This window comes from Rhodnius prolixus, unplaced genomic scaffold (genome assembly GCF_049639745.1).
Source record: "Rhodnius prolixus isolate KJV_2025 unplaced genomic scaffold, Rpr scaffold_1, whole genome shotgun sequence".
Taxonomy (NCBI): Eukaryota; Metazoa; Arthropoda; class Insecta; order Hemiptera; family Reduviidae; genus Rhodnius; species Rhodnius prolixus.
Window position 1 is genome coordinate 66,523,932 of NW_027411581.1, and position 17,452 is coordinate 66,541,383.

Sequence of the window (17,452 nt, forward strand, 5' to 3'; positions counted from 1 at the left end):
AAAATTATAGAAAATTAAAAATTATTTTTTTTACCTTTCATTTATTAATTTCGGTTTAGAACTTTTTGTTAATTCATTTAAATAAAAAAATCTTCATGACTTCTCTGAGAGTTTTTACTTCATTTCCATTAATAGTAGTGACTGCGTTTTCCAAAAACTCTCTCATATGGTCGAACTCAACAATAACAAACTAATTTAAATCGTCGTGACATCAAAAAAAAAAGGTGCTGATAAAATTTTTGAATTGCCCTAAGAAATTCTTACAAATTTCGTAAACACAACAATTTTTTTAAATAGAACCCCAAATACATCCAGATTGACGTTGAATTTGAATATTACTGTTGAGTCTTCAAATCAATACGTTCTTTCAGAAATTATCATAACTATTACGACCATCCTATTATACATATAAAATTTATGCAGCTCTTTTTGTAAAACTTATTGTGAACAGATTGGGAACATTCATGTTTGGCCAGCTTGTCTAAGTCATTTAATTGTAAGGACCTTAAGTTCTGTTGTTTGGGTGTCTTTATTACGTAATTTTCTTTTAGTGACCTAGTAAGATCCAGTGAATGGTTGGCTGGTTGATTAATTATGTGAAACTTATTGATTCCATCCTTCAGACTTACCTTATGACGATCTAATTCTCCTTAAAACTCTTGTACCTGTCATCGCTTGAACCTAGTCGAGTAGCAGCTGAGCTATTGTCCTAAGAAGTAGGTCTGCTAATTTAAATAATTGACTCCAACCATGCTGTTAGTAATTACCACTTTAAACGTTCTAGTAGCTTCACTGAGAAACAAAAAACTTTTACTTCCATTGAAAATAAAATACTAATTCGAAGACCTGTGAACAGAATAATGAAGAAAGTTATCTCAAAGACCAAATATATTAGCTGACTACCAGTAGTAGATCCTTCAGTCGGGATGTTCAGCTTAAGACATTTTTCATAAATACAGATATGTACCTTCATTTGTATATTATTTACACAGAATGAGTGAAAAAAAAACCTCTTGATTTTAGCTGCTAATTTAATCAATCAATTTTGCAAACATTTTGAAACTATGCTCAGATTCACTGTAGAGTGAATACGATCGTTGCTTTATCAAGCAAATGGAATGGTAACGTTCTTTCATTGTTTTATTTGCAGATTTGGTGTATCATATATTCAGTTATCAATAGATAGATGAAAGATGAACATTTATTGTCATTTGAATAAGCAGCTTTTGATATTTGTCAAAACATTATATTGAACAAAGTCAATAAGGTTAGACTTGTTCTACATAATTTGATTTTTACCCATACAAATTATTTTATTCCACTTAAAAGAAATCAAAGAATCAACAATAGATCCTGTACTTACTTGTTCTCTTTATTCAGTCACTGATAAATAATTTCCTAAAAAATTTCGAACTGCCAGACTCACAAAGCCTTAGTTTTAGCTCTAATTTTAGGCTAAATAAACTAATCATACTTAACTTAAGCAACTGTTTACACTATGGAAAAGTAATTATAGCTAACTCTTTTTTTCTCATATCAAAAATAATACGAAAACAGAAATAAGAGAGATATTTACCACCGAGTATGAACAGTAAATGAAACAAAATAGCAACACATTTTGTGGAAAAGTTAAATTTTATTGAGAAAGATCGTGTATTATTCAATAAATATCTACATACTGTCGCCACTTACTTGTTACCAAAAATTAGGAAAAGGTAAATAAGTCATAATACAGATAACATTAATAACAGCTTGTTTAATTTAACACAACAGAAACACTACTCACAAATCTATAAAAATAAAACAAACGAATAGAAAAACACAAAACAGTTCAATGGTTTATAAATATTGCCAAAATAACAAAAATCTATTTAAAAAAAGTTTTAAATGCTTTAAATTTTCATTCAAGTTAAACAAGCGTACCTTCACATTATCCACTAGATAACCCCATTACAACCTATGGCGTCTTCACAACCTTTTTGTGCTGGAAAAAGTAAACGTTGATTCGCAACATATGTTGTATATATTGGTCAACTTGAAGCAATTTTGTTGTATTATAATAAATTAAAACACAACAAACTTAATTTAAATCTATCATATTTTTTTAAGTTTATCATTGAATATAATAGTGAATTTCGTGGATATTTTTCTTTAGGAAATTCACTTTGGGGGCTTCATTTCTCTTTGGGCAAAGAGATGCTGATGAAAATTATATTTTTTCAAATCCGATTGTCTAGTTTTTAATGCTCCAAATTACCTCTGAATGTCTGCTTACATGTATTGGAAGAGAATTCTGTAGAAAAAAAATCTAATGGCAGGCAGCTGGGTTAAAAATTATGATAGTTCTTGTAATAAAAGAAAATTAATAAATAAATGGGTTCTAAGTGGTTGTAGTTTTGATTAAGAGCCTCTACTAATAATTATTGAGTTTATCATGAAAACTGAAAAGAAATGTGTTATGTAAAACTGCTAAAATATTATCATTGATTCTTTGTAGATGTGTATCGAAATAAATTTAATCATAAAGAGCAACCCGTGTAACTTAGAGCGGGTCAGCAGCCATGTTGAATTGAATATAGAATGTAGAATGCACAATAAACCGAACTGATTGCTGCCTATGCATTATTTCATTTATTACAGATATACAGATTAGATTATACTCCAATTTAGCATACAAATTAAAAAAAGTTACTACCACAGAAGTTTCTAAAATTTTTGTATAAGAATTATTAGTTTTATTTTAATAAATTTTTGTATGTATGTACAAAAAATGGGAAGAATACAGAGATTGATGTTTATTACCAATTATTAATTCAAATTATCAAATAATTATAATAAATCAATTAATAATTGAAAACCAGTTCCACTCAGTATTTGGATGCAATAATCAATACGTACTCTAAGAACAAAGTATTAAGTGACTCTTATGGTGGCCCTGATAAGGGCCGTTGAAATGTTTGTAGGTTTTACAGAATTAAGAGCTCTTCTCAGTCTTCTTAGGCAACAGCACAGCTTGAATATTGGGCAGAACACCTCCTTGAGCAATGGTGACACCAGATAACAGCTTGTTCAATTCTTCATCATTTCTGATGGCCAGTTGTAGATGCCTTGGAATGATCCTGGTCTTCTTGTTGTCCCTGGCCGCATTTCCTGCCAACTCCAACACTTCAGCGGCTAGATATTCCATTACGGCTGCTAAGTAGACTGGAGCACCAGCACCGACTCGTTCAGCATAGTTACCCTTGCGGAGAAGCCGATGAATTCTTCCGACTGGAAACTGTAATCCTGCTCGGGATGATCTTGTTTTGGCCTTGCCTTTTGCTTTTCCACCTTTACCACGGCCTGACATATTTTGCTGTTCTTGTTGCCTTTATCAGAGAAACACTAACAGACGAAAGCTGAAAGCTGCATTTATATAGTGCCAGTGCTGCAAGATGATTGGCTACGTTCATTCCAGCTTTAGACTCCCATCTGGTGTCGATAACCTGAACTACTCGGAAGCTCATCTCAACGTCAATTTTTTATTCTCTAAAGACTTGGACCCAAATCAGGTTAAAATACTTAAATATAATGGAAATATTTAATATGGAAATCATAAAAGTCAAGATAGTTATGACTGAAGTTCTGAGCAAATTCTATGAAACTAGTAGAATCAATTAAACAAGTATCTGAACCTCGTAATAATAAAACCTCCAATTATGTTCATATTATTCCTAAAATAGAATAAATTATTTTATTTCTTCAACTTGGATAAGTAGCTTTATGGATCAGTAGTATTCATTAATAATAATAATAATTTATTTGTTTACAAAACTTTACATACATGAAAGATTTCATGTATGATTACAAACATGAAAGAAAACAAAAATTGAGGTTTCAAGCTTGGCGCCTATATTAATAATGCCTTAATTAATTTATGAACCAAGTCAAATTAATCAGCTGATGCGCTTAGGAGAAATTTGTGTAAAATTTGAATGGCCCTTCAGGAATAACGCACTTATGAAATTTAAAAATAAAAAAATCGTTTTTAATTAATATTAATCCATTTATTTATTATGTATTGTTCTATACTTTACTCTGAAATGCCTATTTTTTTTTTTACAAGAACCAGAGGATTGATTTATTTACTTGCAAGCCATCATGTTTTTTGTAAGTATGATGTATAATATTTGATTTCTTGTTTTAGTCTGCAAGTTATATTTCCGGTCGAAGGAAATAAATATTGGCTCACAGAGCATTTATAAAGAATAAAAAACTTATGACGTATGGGTGAATCGATACCAACCTCATTGAAATTTATTTTATTACATTGTTGCCTGTCGAGCATGCGTGAACAAGTGATATTAATGAGCATTTGTTGGCCCTGAAAAGGGCCGTTGAAATAAAATAGTTCTGGAATGTTTTGTTTAACCTCCAAAACCATAAAGAGTTCTACCTTGACGTTTTAAAGCGTACACTACATCCATAGCGGTAACTGTTTTCCTTTTAGCGTGCTCAGTATACGTAACAGCATCTCTGATCACGTTCTCCAGGAACACTTTCAACACGCCTCTAGTCTCTTCATAAATTAATCCAGAAATACGTTTTACACCACCACGGCGAGCAAGCCTACGAATAGCTGGTTTGGTGATACCCTGGATGTTGTCACGCAGTACCTTCCTGTGACGCTTGGCTCCTCCTTTTCCTAGTCCTTTACCTCCTTTACCACGGCCAGTCATGATTTGATTATTTGCCTGAACTGTAGTTTAACTGAACTGATGGCACACCCTAATACTGAGACTCTATTTATACTCTCAAATTGGTGTCCCCCATCAAGTTTTTTTTTTTTGTTAGTAGGGGGGTTTTAGAAATTACGATGATTACCGAACACTTTACGAACACTACGAACGAATCCACAATTGAGCCGTTCATTGCACAAATCAATTAACTCCACTTTTTTGAAATATCTTAAAATTTAAGCGTCAAAACACTTGGTTCAGTCATAGCTTTTTATATTTTTATTTATAAATTTCTCAAATAATAAAGATTGACACCATTTATCGATTCACAATTTTTTGGCCCATGAATAATAATTTCTTTCAGAGGCTATTTTGATTCACTCCGCGTTCTTTTAATCTTTGCAATAATTCAACTTCAATTTAGTAATTCAAAGGTAAATTTATTTGAATTTATCTTTTAAACGGAATTTTAATAAAATAATGTACATAATTTCATGGCATATTTTGTTTGTTTTATGGAGTTAATCGAGTTGTGTAGTGAACGGCTCAATTGAGTGACTCGATTAATTTTGCACCGAGATAAATTTTTTTAAAATCTCATATTCAAAATAAAATTCATTTTTGTCTTATGCATCTTTTTTCTTTTTTGTTCACCTTTATTTTTCAGGTAGATAATTTTATCACAAATAATAACTTAATTGTGAAAGCATTCTGAACGGTTCATTGTTAATTCACGTATAGGATAATGGCATAACAATTTTTATATTAGTAGGTTAACTTCTCGATCCTGTGGTTCATGCCCTGACTGAAACAGTAGGGGGACTAACTACTTTATTGTTTGTAGTTTATATTTAGTTTTATAGAAATTAAATCTCGGTTTGATTACAATTAATTAAATTTAGTAATTAATTGTGTGGAAATTTTTACTATCAAAGGACAGCTTTGTCCCAACTTACTTCACGCTACAACTCCGCTTTGTTAATTGTTCATTTGTGATTATGGAATTTTAATTAATCTTCTTAATATTAAACTTTAAGAATTTTTATTATCTCTTGGAAGAAAGGATTGTTATGCAGATTTTTCTATTAAAATTTTCACTGGTTAGATCACTGGTTACAAGGTTTCCATAGTAACAAAGTGTTTTAAAATTATTGGTCTACAATAATTGGTTTGTTATAATTCAATCAGCTGTTGACATTTAAAAAAACACGATATTTAGTGAGGGACACGATATTAATTATTGAACTGCGCAAAAACAGCCAAACTAGAAATGCTTTCGTTAACAATTTTTTTCAATTTGTAGCAAATGGTTTTCTGTAAAAACTCAGTATTAATATTTTATTCGAATTATTTTTCCACAAAACGTTTATTCTCACATCTGGTGCTAACGTTCTTGTAATGCGAGTAAGTGTGTAAGGTTTATAACCAGTGATCGCGTAAAAAACCGTGCTGTTGTGCAACAGGCGTATTTATCAATTTTTAGTACTGGAGTAGAGCGGATGTCCAACGCTATCCAAATCCCAATGAGTTTCTCGTATAGCTTCCACCACGTGGGGATGAACTACGGAGTTCGCCAAAACGTTCATTAATACCAACCAAATGGTTTTGGCACTTATCAGCTGATTCTAGAGGTAGTCTTATATTACGTATTTTGTGAGCAATTATGTTACTATATAATGTGCACAAGGATAACAATATGAGTTCCGTTTACGTGAGAACATTATAATTAATGGCCGCTTGTTTTTATGGTAAATTTTGCTAACTTGTTATTCAATTCATTTTTTAAAAAAAAAAAGCTATATTTTATACTTGAATAAGTGTTACAGCTTACAATCCCATGTAAATGACAAATATCAATAAAGATATTGTTTTTCTTTGCTTTCACATTAACTTCAATTCTCGATCATATTCGAGTGTGAAAAATTATAGCAGCATGAAGTAAGTACAACGCTGCTCGAATTATCTCGAGTGTGCACAGTTTGGCCAGTTTAGAGCGCTCGAGTTATAATTCGAGCGTGCACGTAAGGGGTTAAGTGATTTAATAATTGGTGGCCCTGAAAAGGGCCTTTTATTATCTTTGAAGTGTGATCTTATTTCTTTTTAGTCGCAGCCTTTTTAGCTGCTGGCTTCTTAGGTTGTTTCCCCTTAGGAGCTGCAGCAGTCGTCTTTTTCGCCTTAGTCGGTGTAACCTTCGCCTTCTTCGGTTTTGGTGCTTTAGGAGTAGTAGGTGGTTTTTTAGTTTTCTTAGCCTTGGGCGCAGCTGCTGCTTTTTTCTTAGTCACCGCTGGCTTCTTCTCAGCGGCCGGCTTTTTCGGTTTTGGCTTAGCTGCTGGTGCAGCCTTCTTGTTCTTCTTCTTGCTTTTAGTCTTAGCACTGCTATCCGTTCCTCCGCCAAGCCTAAAAGATCCGGCAGCACCTTTGCCTTTAGTTTGTACCAGTTCACCGGATTCTACGGCCGACTTGATATATTTTCTGATGAACAATGAAAGCTTCTCTGCGTCCACGCTATACGTTGTACTGATATATTTCTTGATAGCCTGCAACGATGATCCACCTCTTTCTTTCAGGTCCTTTATAGCAGCAGTTACCATCTGCGAGGTAGGCGGATGTGACACCTTCTTTTTCGCCGTTTTAGTGGCCGCTTTTTTCTTCGGTGTTCCTTTGGCCTTTTTCGTAACAGCTGCAGTTGGTGACGGCTCGACTGCGGGTTGATCAGTGGTTTCAGCCATGTCTCCTTGTATCACTATAGTACGCCTATATGCTTGTAACATGCATCTGACCACTGTCACTAGTATTATATACTAGGGGCCGGACCATAACGTAGACACCGCTATAATATTTCTTACTTGGTCAACTAATCACATGGGTCCAGTGTTCATTACTCGAAGTTTTTAATTTTTTAAAGTATTTTATGAAAATTTAAGAAATTTTCAAATACATTAATCAGTTTAACCAGATACTAAAGTTTAGTAAACAGAGATATTTTCTGGAAAATATAGCCAAGTAATTTCATTATTCCACGTTAAAATGAAGAAAGTGTAGCACATTCAGGTTACACTGAGTGATTCTTATTTAATAACTTTATAGAATTCCTATAATATTTTAATCTATTTATTTTATATCATTCCCAATAAACTCTAGAACCGAAATGAATACAAATTTACAGCATTCTAATTGATCTTATAGATAAAATTTACACTCAAAGTTGGCAAGATTATCACTTTCGATTTGCCTGCGTGATACTCTTAAGAAGATTTGATAAATGAAAAAAATTGCTATTAATGTTCAAAAATTTATTTTTTTTAAAAAAATTTCTTTTAGCAAGATATATTATTACCAAAAAAATAATCACTAAATTCCTATAAAAGTTTATTACAGAAATATTTGCATTATTTTACAAGTAAGTACATAAATAGTACCGTGCACTTTATAGCACAATTCCAAAATTCTCTGTTGGGACTAGTTTAAATAATTGTCGTTGAATTTGTTGTCGAGCAATTCTTTAATCTTCTATATGCAAAAAGCAAAAACCAAATGTAATGAAAACACAGAAACCAAAAACGTATTAATTAACATCAAATAAATGAATGCACTTTTTTTTTACGGATAATTGAAGAAATAATTTTTTGAAACTGAAATCAAATAGAGTGTTCGAGTTTTTCACTTTCAATTCAGGATGTTGTAAGTTTAAATATTACCTTCCAGTTACGAGAATGGACAAAAATTAAAAAGAAAATGAAGATACAAGTTTTCTCTTTACAGAAAAGCTATTTACAAAAATAAATAAATAAAGTCATACATGAAAACATGTAGTAAAATCCAGTTTTTATATTCACATGAATTTTTATATCTAAAATTTTCAAGATTTCTGATTTTGTTCATTATCATTAAACTTTTAACCTACATATATTAGATGTAGGCTTAAATTTAGATTTTCTAAGACGTGAGTGGTTATATAGAGTTAACACATATTTTTTTAAAAATGATTTTAATTCTAAGAATATAAATTTTAAGTATGTATAGGTATGATGTGAAACACTCTCGCTTGGCACTTGAAAATAAATTATATTTATTTACGTATCGATGTATTAAATAAATTATACTTTACATATCAATGTATTAAATCAATTATATTATACATATCGATATTTTATTCCTTAATTGCTCTATGAGAAGTTTACATTTTTAATTTCATTTATTTAAAGACTGCTTTTTTACTAATAACATATTAGTATATCTTTTTCAAAATATTGACGTTCGCCACCGCTTAGTCAAATAAATGTTTTGTTTTTTAAACCTCAAAAAAAATCTGTTGACAACACTTATAGACTTACCTATACCACAGCTTAGGTAAGTAAATTTTCTTTAAAAAAAAAACCTAAAATTTGAACTTAAAAGTAGTTGATTTCAGTATTAACACTAAAGGCACCATTTTGGAAAAATCGATATTAACTAAACTATTAATTATCGATAACATCAAAAAAATTATCCAATGATTTTCAGGCCAGCTGTTTTTCTTCAAATTGGTTCAGATGATGCAAATAAGTACTAGCAAGTACTTTTTCTTTTTTCATCACAAATAATTCAATTAAAGAGAAATAAAAAAATATTAAATCATAGCAAAATTCAAACAACTAATCGAATGCATTACATGAACGAAATATAAGCATTACAATCCTCATTATGATTACACCTCATCAAATGCTGCCCGCACTGCTTTCAATTATTCAAATTCAAACTATTAAAAACACATCATAAATACAAAATTTCACTTATAATAATAATAATATCTTTATTATGTTAATTTAGAAAAACAAATAAAACAAAATCACTGACAACATAAAGGTTATACTCTTGGTTATAAACTACGAGGTCTGTAAATTAAATAATGAGACTGATTTTTTAAAAATTTTTTATTCAAAAAGAATTACAATTCTATATTGTCACCTTCAAAATAACTTCCTTCTGAAGCCACACAGCGCTGGAGACGTTTCCACTCCTCGTAGCAGTGCTCGAACTCCGATACTGGAATAGCCTACAGCTGGTCGGTTACAGCCGTTTGAATGTTTTCGACTGTCCCAAAATGAGTTCCCTTGAGGTGATTTAATTCAACTTCGGGAAGAGGAAAAAGTCACAAGGACTCAAGTCGGGCGAATAAGGAGGCTGGAGGAGCCACAGGAATGTTTTTACTGGCCAAAAACTCTGATTTATTGAAATTGCTGTGTGACAAGGAGCATAAGTAAGTAAGCTTTTTTCAACCACTTCACGCGAAACTCTTTTAGGATTTGACAGTTTGCAATGAAGTGCTAGATCTTCTCCTGCTGTGTAAAGTTGCAAACCGAACAGAGGGATAAAGTCCTTGTTCCATAAAGTTTATAGTTTAAACTAATGAATTCCCCTATCGCTTTTATGATCCAGGTAAGATCATTTATGGAGGGCCACTCATTTATGAAGTTTAAATTGTATTTCAAATCATTATAAATTACACAGAGGTTTTAGATGAGGTAGCTGCATTTAAGCAAATCTTCCAGAAATTTCAAACTTATTTGTTTTTTCTTAATGTAATAAAACTATTATCAAGGGTTTCGGAAATTTACAGCTCCTATGTACATCAAATCCAATTCCATGTGAATGAAACAGTTCCATTTTGAATCTTAAACAAATATTTAAATTTTTTCTGATAACAAACTGGTCAAGAATTTTCGGATATCTGAAGTTAGAGCATTTCTAGTACTTTTAAAATATGTTAAAAGTGAAAGTAAATAATGGGCCAAATCGTTGTCTCGAGATACAAAAAATAATTAAGAGTATTTATCATCATACACTAGCCACCAATACACATACATTTCATACATGTCTGCATTAACCGAGAAATCCCCTCCTGCCGTGTCTGTATGTGCCACATATATTGTATTATCTAAAGATCATAATTATAATTTAATACTCATTCGTACCTTCATAGTGTAAGGACAAGAGTTCCCTGAATGTTATAATTTAAGTGAATATTAACTTTATCAATTTTTGTATTTCTCTGTTAAATTACAATAGCTACGTCTATTTTGAAAATAAAGTATTTTTTTAAAAACACAGCTGATTAATTTAAAAATATAACTTATATAAGCACACATGTTTACCTAAATTTAAACAAATTCTCACATTTACATAATACAGTTTTACTTACTTAAAAATTCAAAGAAACACATACATATTCCAATCTACAGTGGAAAGCCAGTTCCATTTGTTTTGATTTGATGTTTAATGTTTACCAGTTAGTATCCCAGGGCATAGCAGCAATGAAAAAATAATAATTTTACTTATTCAAATTTCATTATTATTAACAATCTCCTCTTTTCTGCTTCTTTTTTTTCCAGACTTGTCAAGACGTACGGAAAAGAAGTACAGAAAATCAGCAGATCACATCTACACACACTAATTCATCTAGACAACACAACAAACACAACAATTCAATTCCCTAGAGAGAGCGTTAATCTCTAGGGCCCTTAGTGCGTAAGCCCCACCACCTCGACAAGGTTGGACATCTTGGGGTCAAGGCCGGAAGAGCCAGGGCCATAAAGAGGGCAAACAAAAGACGACATTACAACTACTGCAGCTGTCTGATTGGTTGGTTAATTTAGAAGGTAAGTTAACCGATCAGTTTATAGTTTGATGAAGTGAAGTGTTTGGTTTATTTGAAATAAATGAAGAGAAAAAATACACATAGGGAAGGGATTAGCTATGAGGTTAGCATGCTGGACTCCCACGCGGAGGTCCCGGGTTCGAATCCAGCAGCTGACCCTTAGATTTTCTCTTCCTAGGAGCTTCTTACAGCTCACTGTCCGGTGATGGACAGTGTTGTCTGTAACGAGAGAACACTGTCCGGAGGCCGGCAGTGCACTGGAAAAAGCTCCGGGCGCTAATGACCTCAGCTGTTGATGCGCCAAAAAAAGAAAAAGAAAAAATACATTTAGTGAAAATTTGTTGGCGATATTGATGATTAATAATGAATAAATAAAAGAGGCAGAAGGAAGTAATGCTTTGCTTGAAGTATAATAATTGGATTAAATTTTAGTTAACAGCTGTGAAGGCGGCAATGAAGTAGATGACGCACAGAGAAGGGGTATGCAGAGCACAGAGGGTAGCGGAGTGGGGGAGAACGACCTACAGAAGGACACTGACAGTGAGTAAGGACTGTGGCGCTAGACGTGTGGTCAGAGCTATGGCGATCGCTGTACTTCCACCGTGCTTGGCCAGTTTCTGAACTCACAGACTGACGACTTGGTGGCAGTGCAAGAGTAACTTTTAGTTTAAGTGGTTTGCATATAATGTTGCCTACCCATTGTTTGAATTTTGTTCCTTTGTTTGTGGAACCACTTACTGTTGAAGGAAGACTGTTATTACTGTTACTCATATGAGGAAGTATCAATACATACAGTGGCGCCCAAAAGTATTTGCACAAGCGAATTATTTTGCTGTTTCTAAATGAGGACACGAAATAGGATCCCAAAACTTTTATCATTATAATCTTCAGTTCAACTTTATGTACATTTAATAACAAAACGAGATAAAACATTAACATCTAAATTAGTAATTCAGAAACTAAAAAAAAAATTGACCGGTTCAAAAGTATTTGCACAAAAAGTTTATTTTGCAAATATAAGAAGTCAGAATTTTAATTTTAGCACTTTAGTATGAAGTCCCTTTGGCTTCAATTACGGCCTGAAGTCTTCTAGGTATTTTGAATTATCCAATTTTTTACCCATTCTTCGAGTAAAACTTCAACCAGACGAAACCCTTGTTCGTAATGGTGGGTTTGCGCGCAACCTTCTGCTCCAGAATACTCCACACATTTTCAATTAGGTTATTGAAAGTCAGGGGATTGTGGAAAGTACATGCAGTCTTCTGGGAGCGTTCTGCAGTAGCCACTTTTTTTGTATTGTTTGCTGTATGTTTTCGATCATTATCCTGTTGAAAGATGTACAGTGGGTCAAAAAAGTATTCATACACTTAAGTTTTTCTTACTTTATCTACTGAACTTTTGTTTCTAGGATGACTACGAGGGTTGTTTGAAAAGTCCGTGCAAAGTCAGAGAGATAGCACTACTGGCGCGTATCGAGGTTATGTTTAGTTAGTAGCATCTCTTGGAAGAACACACACCAAGTTTCAGCCAGATCGGTCTATTTCTTTGTGTTTGGCATTCGTTTGAATCGAGGAAGTCGAGTGATTTTCAAAAAATGGACGAAAAAGAATTTCGTGTGTTGATTAAACACTACTTTATGAAAGGCAAAACGCCTCAGGAGACTAAAGAGAAGCTTGATAAACATTATGGTGACTCTGCACCTTCGATTAGAACAGTTTATAAGTGGTTTCAAAATTTTCGGAGTGGCCATATAAGCACAAGTGACGCTGAACGTTCTGGACGCCCTGTTGAAGTTACTACTCCAGAAATCATTGATAAAATCCATGATGTGGTGATGGATGAGAGAAGAGTGAAGGTGCGTGAGATTGCTAGTGCTGTGGACATCTCGAATGAACGGATACATAATATTTTGCATCAACATTTGGACATGACAAAGCTATCCGCAAGATGGGTGCCGCCATTGCTCACGCTAGACCAAAAACGAAATCGTGTGAAGTGTTGCAAGGACGGTTTGCAGCTGTTCCAGAAGAATCCGCAGGACTTTAAGCGTCGTTTCGTCACTGTGGATGAAACATGGATACATCACTACACTCCTGAGACCAAAGAACAATCTAAACAATGGGTTACCAAGGGGGAATCTGCGCCAAAAAAGGCGAAGACCGTTCCATCGGCCGGAAAGATTATGGCGACTGTCTTTTGGGATTCGCAAGGAATAATCCTCATCGACTATCTGGAAAAGGGTAAAACTATTACAGGTGCATATTATTCATCGTTATTGGACCGTTTGAAAACCGAGCTGCAAGAAAAACGCCCACGATTGGCCCACAAAAAAGTCCTTTTCCATCAGGACAACGCACCAGCTCACACCTCAGCAGTTGTGGTCGCCAAATTAATGGAAATAGGGTTCCAACTCGTTTCACATCCCCCCCTATTCTCCAGACTTGGCTCCCTCGGACTACTATTTGTTCCCCAATATGAAGAAATGGCTGGCGGGAAAAAGATTTTATTCAAACGAGGAGGTGATTGCAGAAACGAATGGCTATTTTTCAGACTTGGACAAATCCTATTATTCGGAAGGGATCAACAAACTAGAGCAGCGTTGGACGAAGTGTATAAGCCTAAAAGGAGACTATGTTGAAAAATAAAAAAGGTTTACCCCAAAAAATTAAGTAGTTTTTATTTTTGCACGGACTTTTCAAACGACCCTCGTACTTGTTAAGCACTGAAATTGAACAAAGTAACAATGAATTTAATGCTCTCATTTTCTTTTATAAACATAAAGAATCAATTAGAAAGCAGAAAAACAATTTATTGTATGCAAAATAAGTACAGTAAGACCCCGCTTAACGCGTAGGATGCGTTCCATCAAAGTAGAGCGTAATGCGAAACAGCGCTAAACGAGGCTATCTCAACATGTAAATATGTAATGGGGTTAGGGGAAGATGGATAGAAAATTGGTTGGGTATAAAATTTAATAATTATGTCTTTTTTAATAAAAATAAAACCAAACATTTATTTCTTACAAAAATATAAACGAATATACATACTTATAAAAACAAATAAAATTCTAAGTCAGTGAGATCATTCAGTCTATTCTGTGTTTCCAGTTTTCTACCTTTTTGTCAAGAAGGCATCTAATGTAGTTTGCGTTTTCTTTTTGCGTTCTGTTAGAAGTTGTTGATAAGTGGATAAAGCATCTATAGCACCCCGTCTTGCTTTTGAACTCCTGTCAAAATTTGGATCATTTTCAAAAAAATTGGTCCATAATTTCAGTTATAGTGTGGTCAAACTCCTTTTTAAAAAAAAACGCCATCGAAAGTTCTTGTTGCTCTTCTTCCAAATCACTACTCTCAATATTTTTTGTTTTCTTCTTGCTCAAGTTAATTCCTTGAGCTCATCACATAGAAAGACTAGCTGCTTTTTCTTGAACTACACTGATGGACAAAATTAACGCACCACCCTAATTTTTTTTTTTATTCTTATGATTTCCAATATGACTTTCAAAATATTGTTGGCTGAAAAAATAAGCCATTTGTAACTACGGCCATCTGAAGAATTTAGGCCTAAACTCTTACCTCATCTATATAAAGAGAACTCTCTTCCAGTTGTCTAAAGTCCAATTCACATGTTCACGTGCAAACTGAAGCCTGGTCATTTTGTGAACTGTGGTAAGGAGAGGGCCACGAGCAGGATGTCGTCGGGCTCTAAGGTTACTTTCATTAAGTCTTCTTCAAAACAGTATGTGCCGGTTGCGTTCGAACCACGCTATTTGCGGTGAGTATTTATATAAAATTGGGAGGGTTAATAGTGACTTATGCGAGAGATGCCATGAGGTGGACAGCGTTGAGCACACGATCATGGAGTGTGCGAAGCACAAAACACAAAGAAAAGAGCTTTTCAACCGCCTCTATAAGGAACTAACTTCCCCTTATAATTATATCTGCATGTTGAGCAGTAGAAATGTAAAGGTGTATGAAATATTATATGGTTTTATGGTAGAGGCAGGCATTAAAATTTAACAGGTTTTAGGTACTAATGGATAATTTATAAAAACATAAAGGTTTAAATCTAAATTTCTGGTATTTATGTACAAATAAATGATATGCTGGCTGTATGGGTGATACCGATGCCAAAGGGGGGGAAAAAAAGTCTTCTTCAAACAATCCTGCTGGAGATGGAAAAATTTCGGACTTGCCTTATGAGACTTTTTATCTCATTTCCCGTTATACTCCTGTTTCGCAAAGCCAGGTGCCGGATGGACCTATCGTCTCTCTCTCTCTGCTGTACATCTCATCTTGAATGACCTCTTGTCTCCCTTAAGGGTACGTTTACAACGGAGCTGTGAGTATAGATGATAGCAGAGATGATAACTGATAGAGTAAAATATAATCGCTGATTAGTGTGCACAACAGAGCTGTGATACATGCAACATGTCCGAGAAGTGAAGAAGAGTTTTTATGTTCAGCAGCAACAAAAAGGTATATTTTAAAGAAAAAACGCTTTAGAAAATATCATGTACATCCCATAAATAAAAAACGAAGTACTTTGGGTGAATTTCACTATTTATATAAGGAACTTAGAAATTATCCGGATCGTTTTTTTTAATATGTGAGGATGGGTCCACCCACATTCGACTATATTTTAGAAAAAATAAGGTCAAAATTAAGAAAACTTTGGAAAAATTGTCATGGAAATCCTATAACCATAGAAGAAAAACTAGTGATTACTCTTAGGTTAGTAATGATTTTATTGAAAAAAAAAACAACAAATAAATACACATGAAAATAAATGTAAGCACGATTTAAAAAACAAAATATTGTTTAAAAGTAAATAATAAAATAATAACCAAAAATAATGAGTAAAGACAGCACTAAATAATTTTTCGACGTCCATTTTGAAGCTCCGATACTGGAGTTCAGCTAGCAGAAAAATGAAAAATTCAATTCTATCATCTATGCTCGTTTATAGCAGCGTGTATGAGTCACTAGTCGAAGCTTCGTTGTGCACGCTCACATAAGAATGTACTAGGTTATTCTATAAGCGCTGATGCATCACTGCTATCATCTCCGCTATCATCTATGCTCACAGCTCCGTTGTGAACGTACCCTAAATCGCTTTAGACAGTGATGTACGTCAAAAACAAAAGCGGAAGATAATTTATTTAATTTTAACTAAACAAAAACTGAGTGGTGCGCCAATTTTGTCCATCTCAGTATATTTCTTCGACGTCTTCTATTACCTCATCTAAACCGGTTTGTTTCGCTAATTCCACTATTTCGGGGAATCCCCGTAGTGCTGCGAGCAATTTCTGGGAATCCCCGGGTTGAAATAAAAGAGCGCTAAACCGAAACAGCGTTAAGCGGGGTCTTACTGTATGCATACACTCAGTTTGAATGTTGTAATTAACGCAAAACTAAAGACCTAATATTTTGTAAGCAATCCCTAATAAAAATGGAGTTAAAATCTAGTCAATACAGGCTTCTGGTAGGTATAATACTTCACAGTACATTTAAACACTTTATTACTTAACCATCACTATTCAACATGAACAATACAACATGGCAACACGCAAGCGTCTCTTCCATTACTATATGCTATCTATATACTACTTGTTACCAACCCAACTGATTCCCACCGAATAATAACCCAATAATTAGCATTGCTCACTTCCATACTGAACACTTTCCCTCAATGTAATTATTGTTATTATTATGACATATAAGATTTCATTCTTCAGTATTCTTTAGTTCCACATCATTACAGAACTCCTTAAATTTCGACTTTCCTGTAGGTTTAGCTGCCTCATTTCCACATTTTCTTTTAAATTCGTCCACGAGTTTTCCTTTTCACATACTCCAAAGTTAACTCATCATCTGGCCTCGCATCCAGTGCCGTTACAAGTGTACTATACTCTTCTAGCAAGCCACTTAATAGCAATGGTGCCACGTGAAAATCTTTTATTTCTTCTCCTATAACCCTTAACTTTTCCACAGTCTCTAACGTGTTCCTTATATAGGCCTCCATGGACTGATTACTTAATTTAGTTTGGTTTGCGTAACTTGTGTATTTTCTTTCCGGCACAATTACCGAACGGAAG

The 17,452-nt window shown here is 33.7% G+C and overlaps 3 protein-coding genes and 1 long non-coding RNA gene across 4 annotated transcripts in view; 1 reads left to right on the plus strand and 3 right to left on the minus strand.

Moving 5' to 3' along the window:
* LOC141446207 (uncharacterized) overlaps positions 1 to 15,307 on the plus strand; it is a 47,017-nt gene extending 31,710 nt beyond the window's left edge. Inside the window, exons 13-14 of the long non-coding RNA XR_012453575.1 lie at positions 11,090 to 11,356; positions 11,788 to 15,307. This is a non-coding gene — a long non-coding RNA (uncharacterized lncRNA). The remainder of the gene's footprint in view (positions 1 to 11,089; positions 11,357 to 11,787) is intronic.
* Positions 1,737 to 3,397, minus strand: LOC141446204 (histone H2A). The gene has a single exon (XM_074112703.1). It carries the CDS (start codon positions 3,347 to 3,349, stop codon positions 2,975 to 2,977), a length of 375 nt encoding a protein of 124 aa, XP_073968804.1. The 5' UTR covers positions 3,350 to 3,397; the 3' UTR covers positions 1,737 to 2,974.
* LOC141446180 (histone H4) lies at positions 4,354 to 4,774 on the minus strand. The gene has a single exon (XM_074112651.1). The coding sequence runs from the start codon at positions 4,716 to 4,718 to the stop codon at positions 4,407 to 4,409; it is 312 nt and encodes a 103-aa protein (XP_073968752.1). The 5' UTR covers positions 4,719 to 4,774; the 3' UTR covers positions 4,354 to 4,406.
* LOC141446179 (uncharacterized) lies at positions 6,764 to 7,492 on the minus strand. Its single transcript, XM_074112650.1, has one exon. The coding sequence runs from the start codon at positions 7,487 to 7,489 to the stop codon at positions 6,809 to 6,811; it is 681 nt and encodes a 226-aa protein (XP_073968751.1). The 5' UTR covers positions 7,490 to 7,492; the 3' UTR covers positions 6,764 to 6,808.
* Positions 15,308 to 17,452: the final 2,145 nt, after the last annotated feature.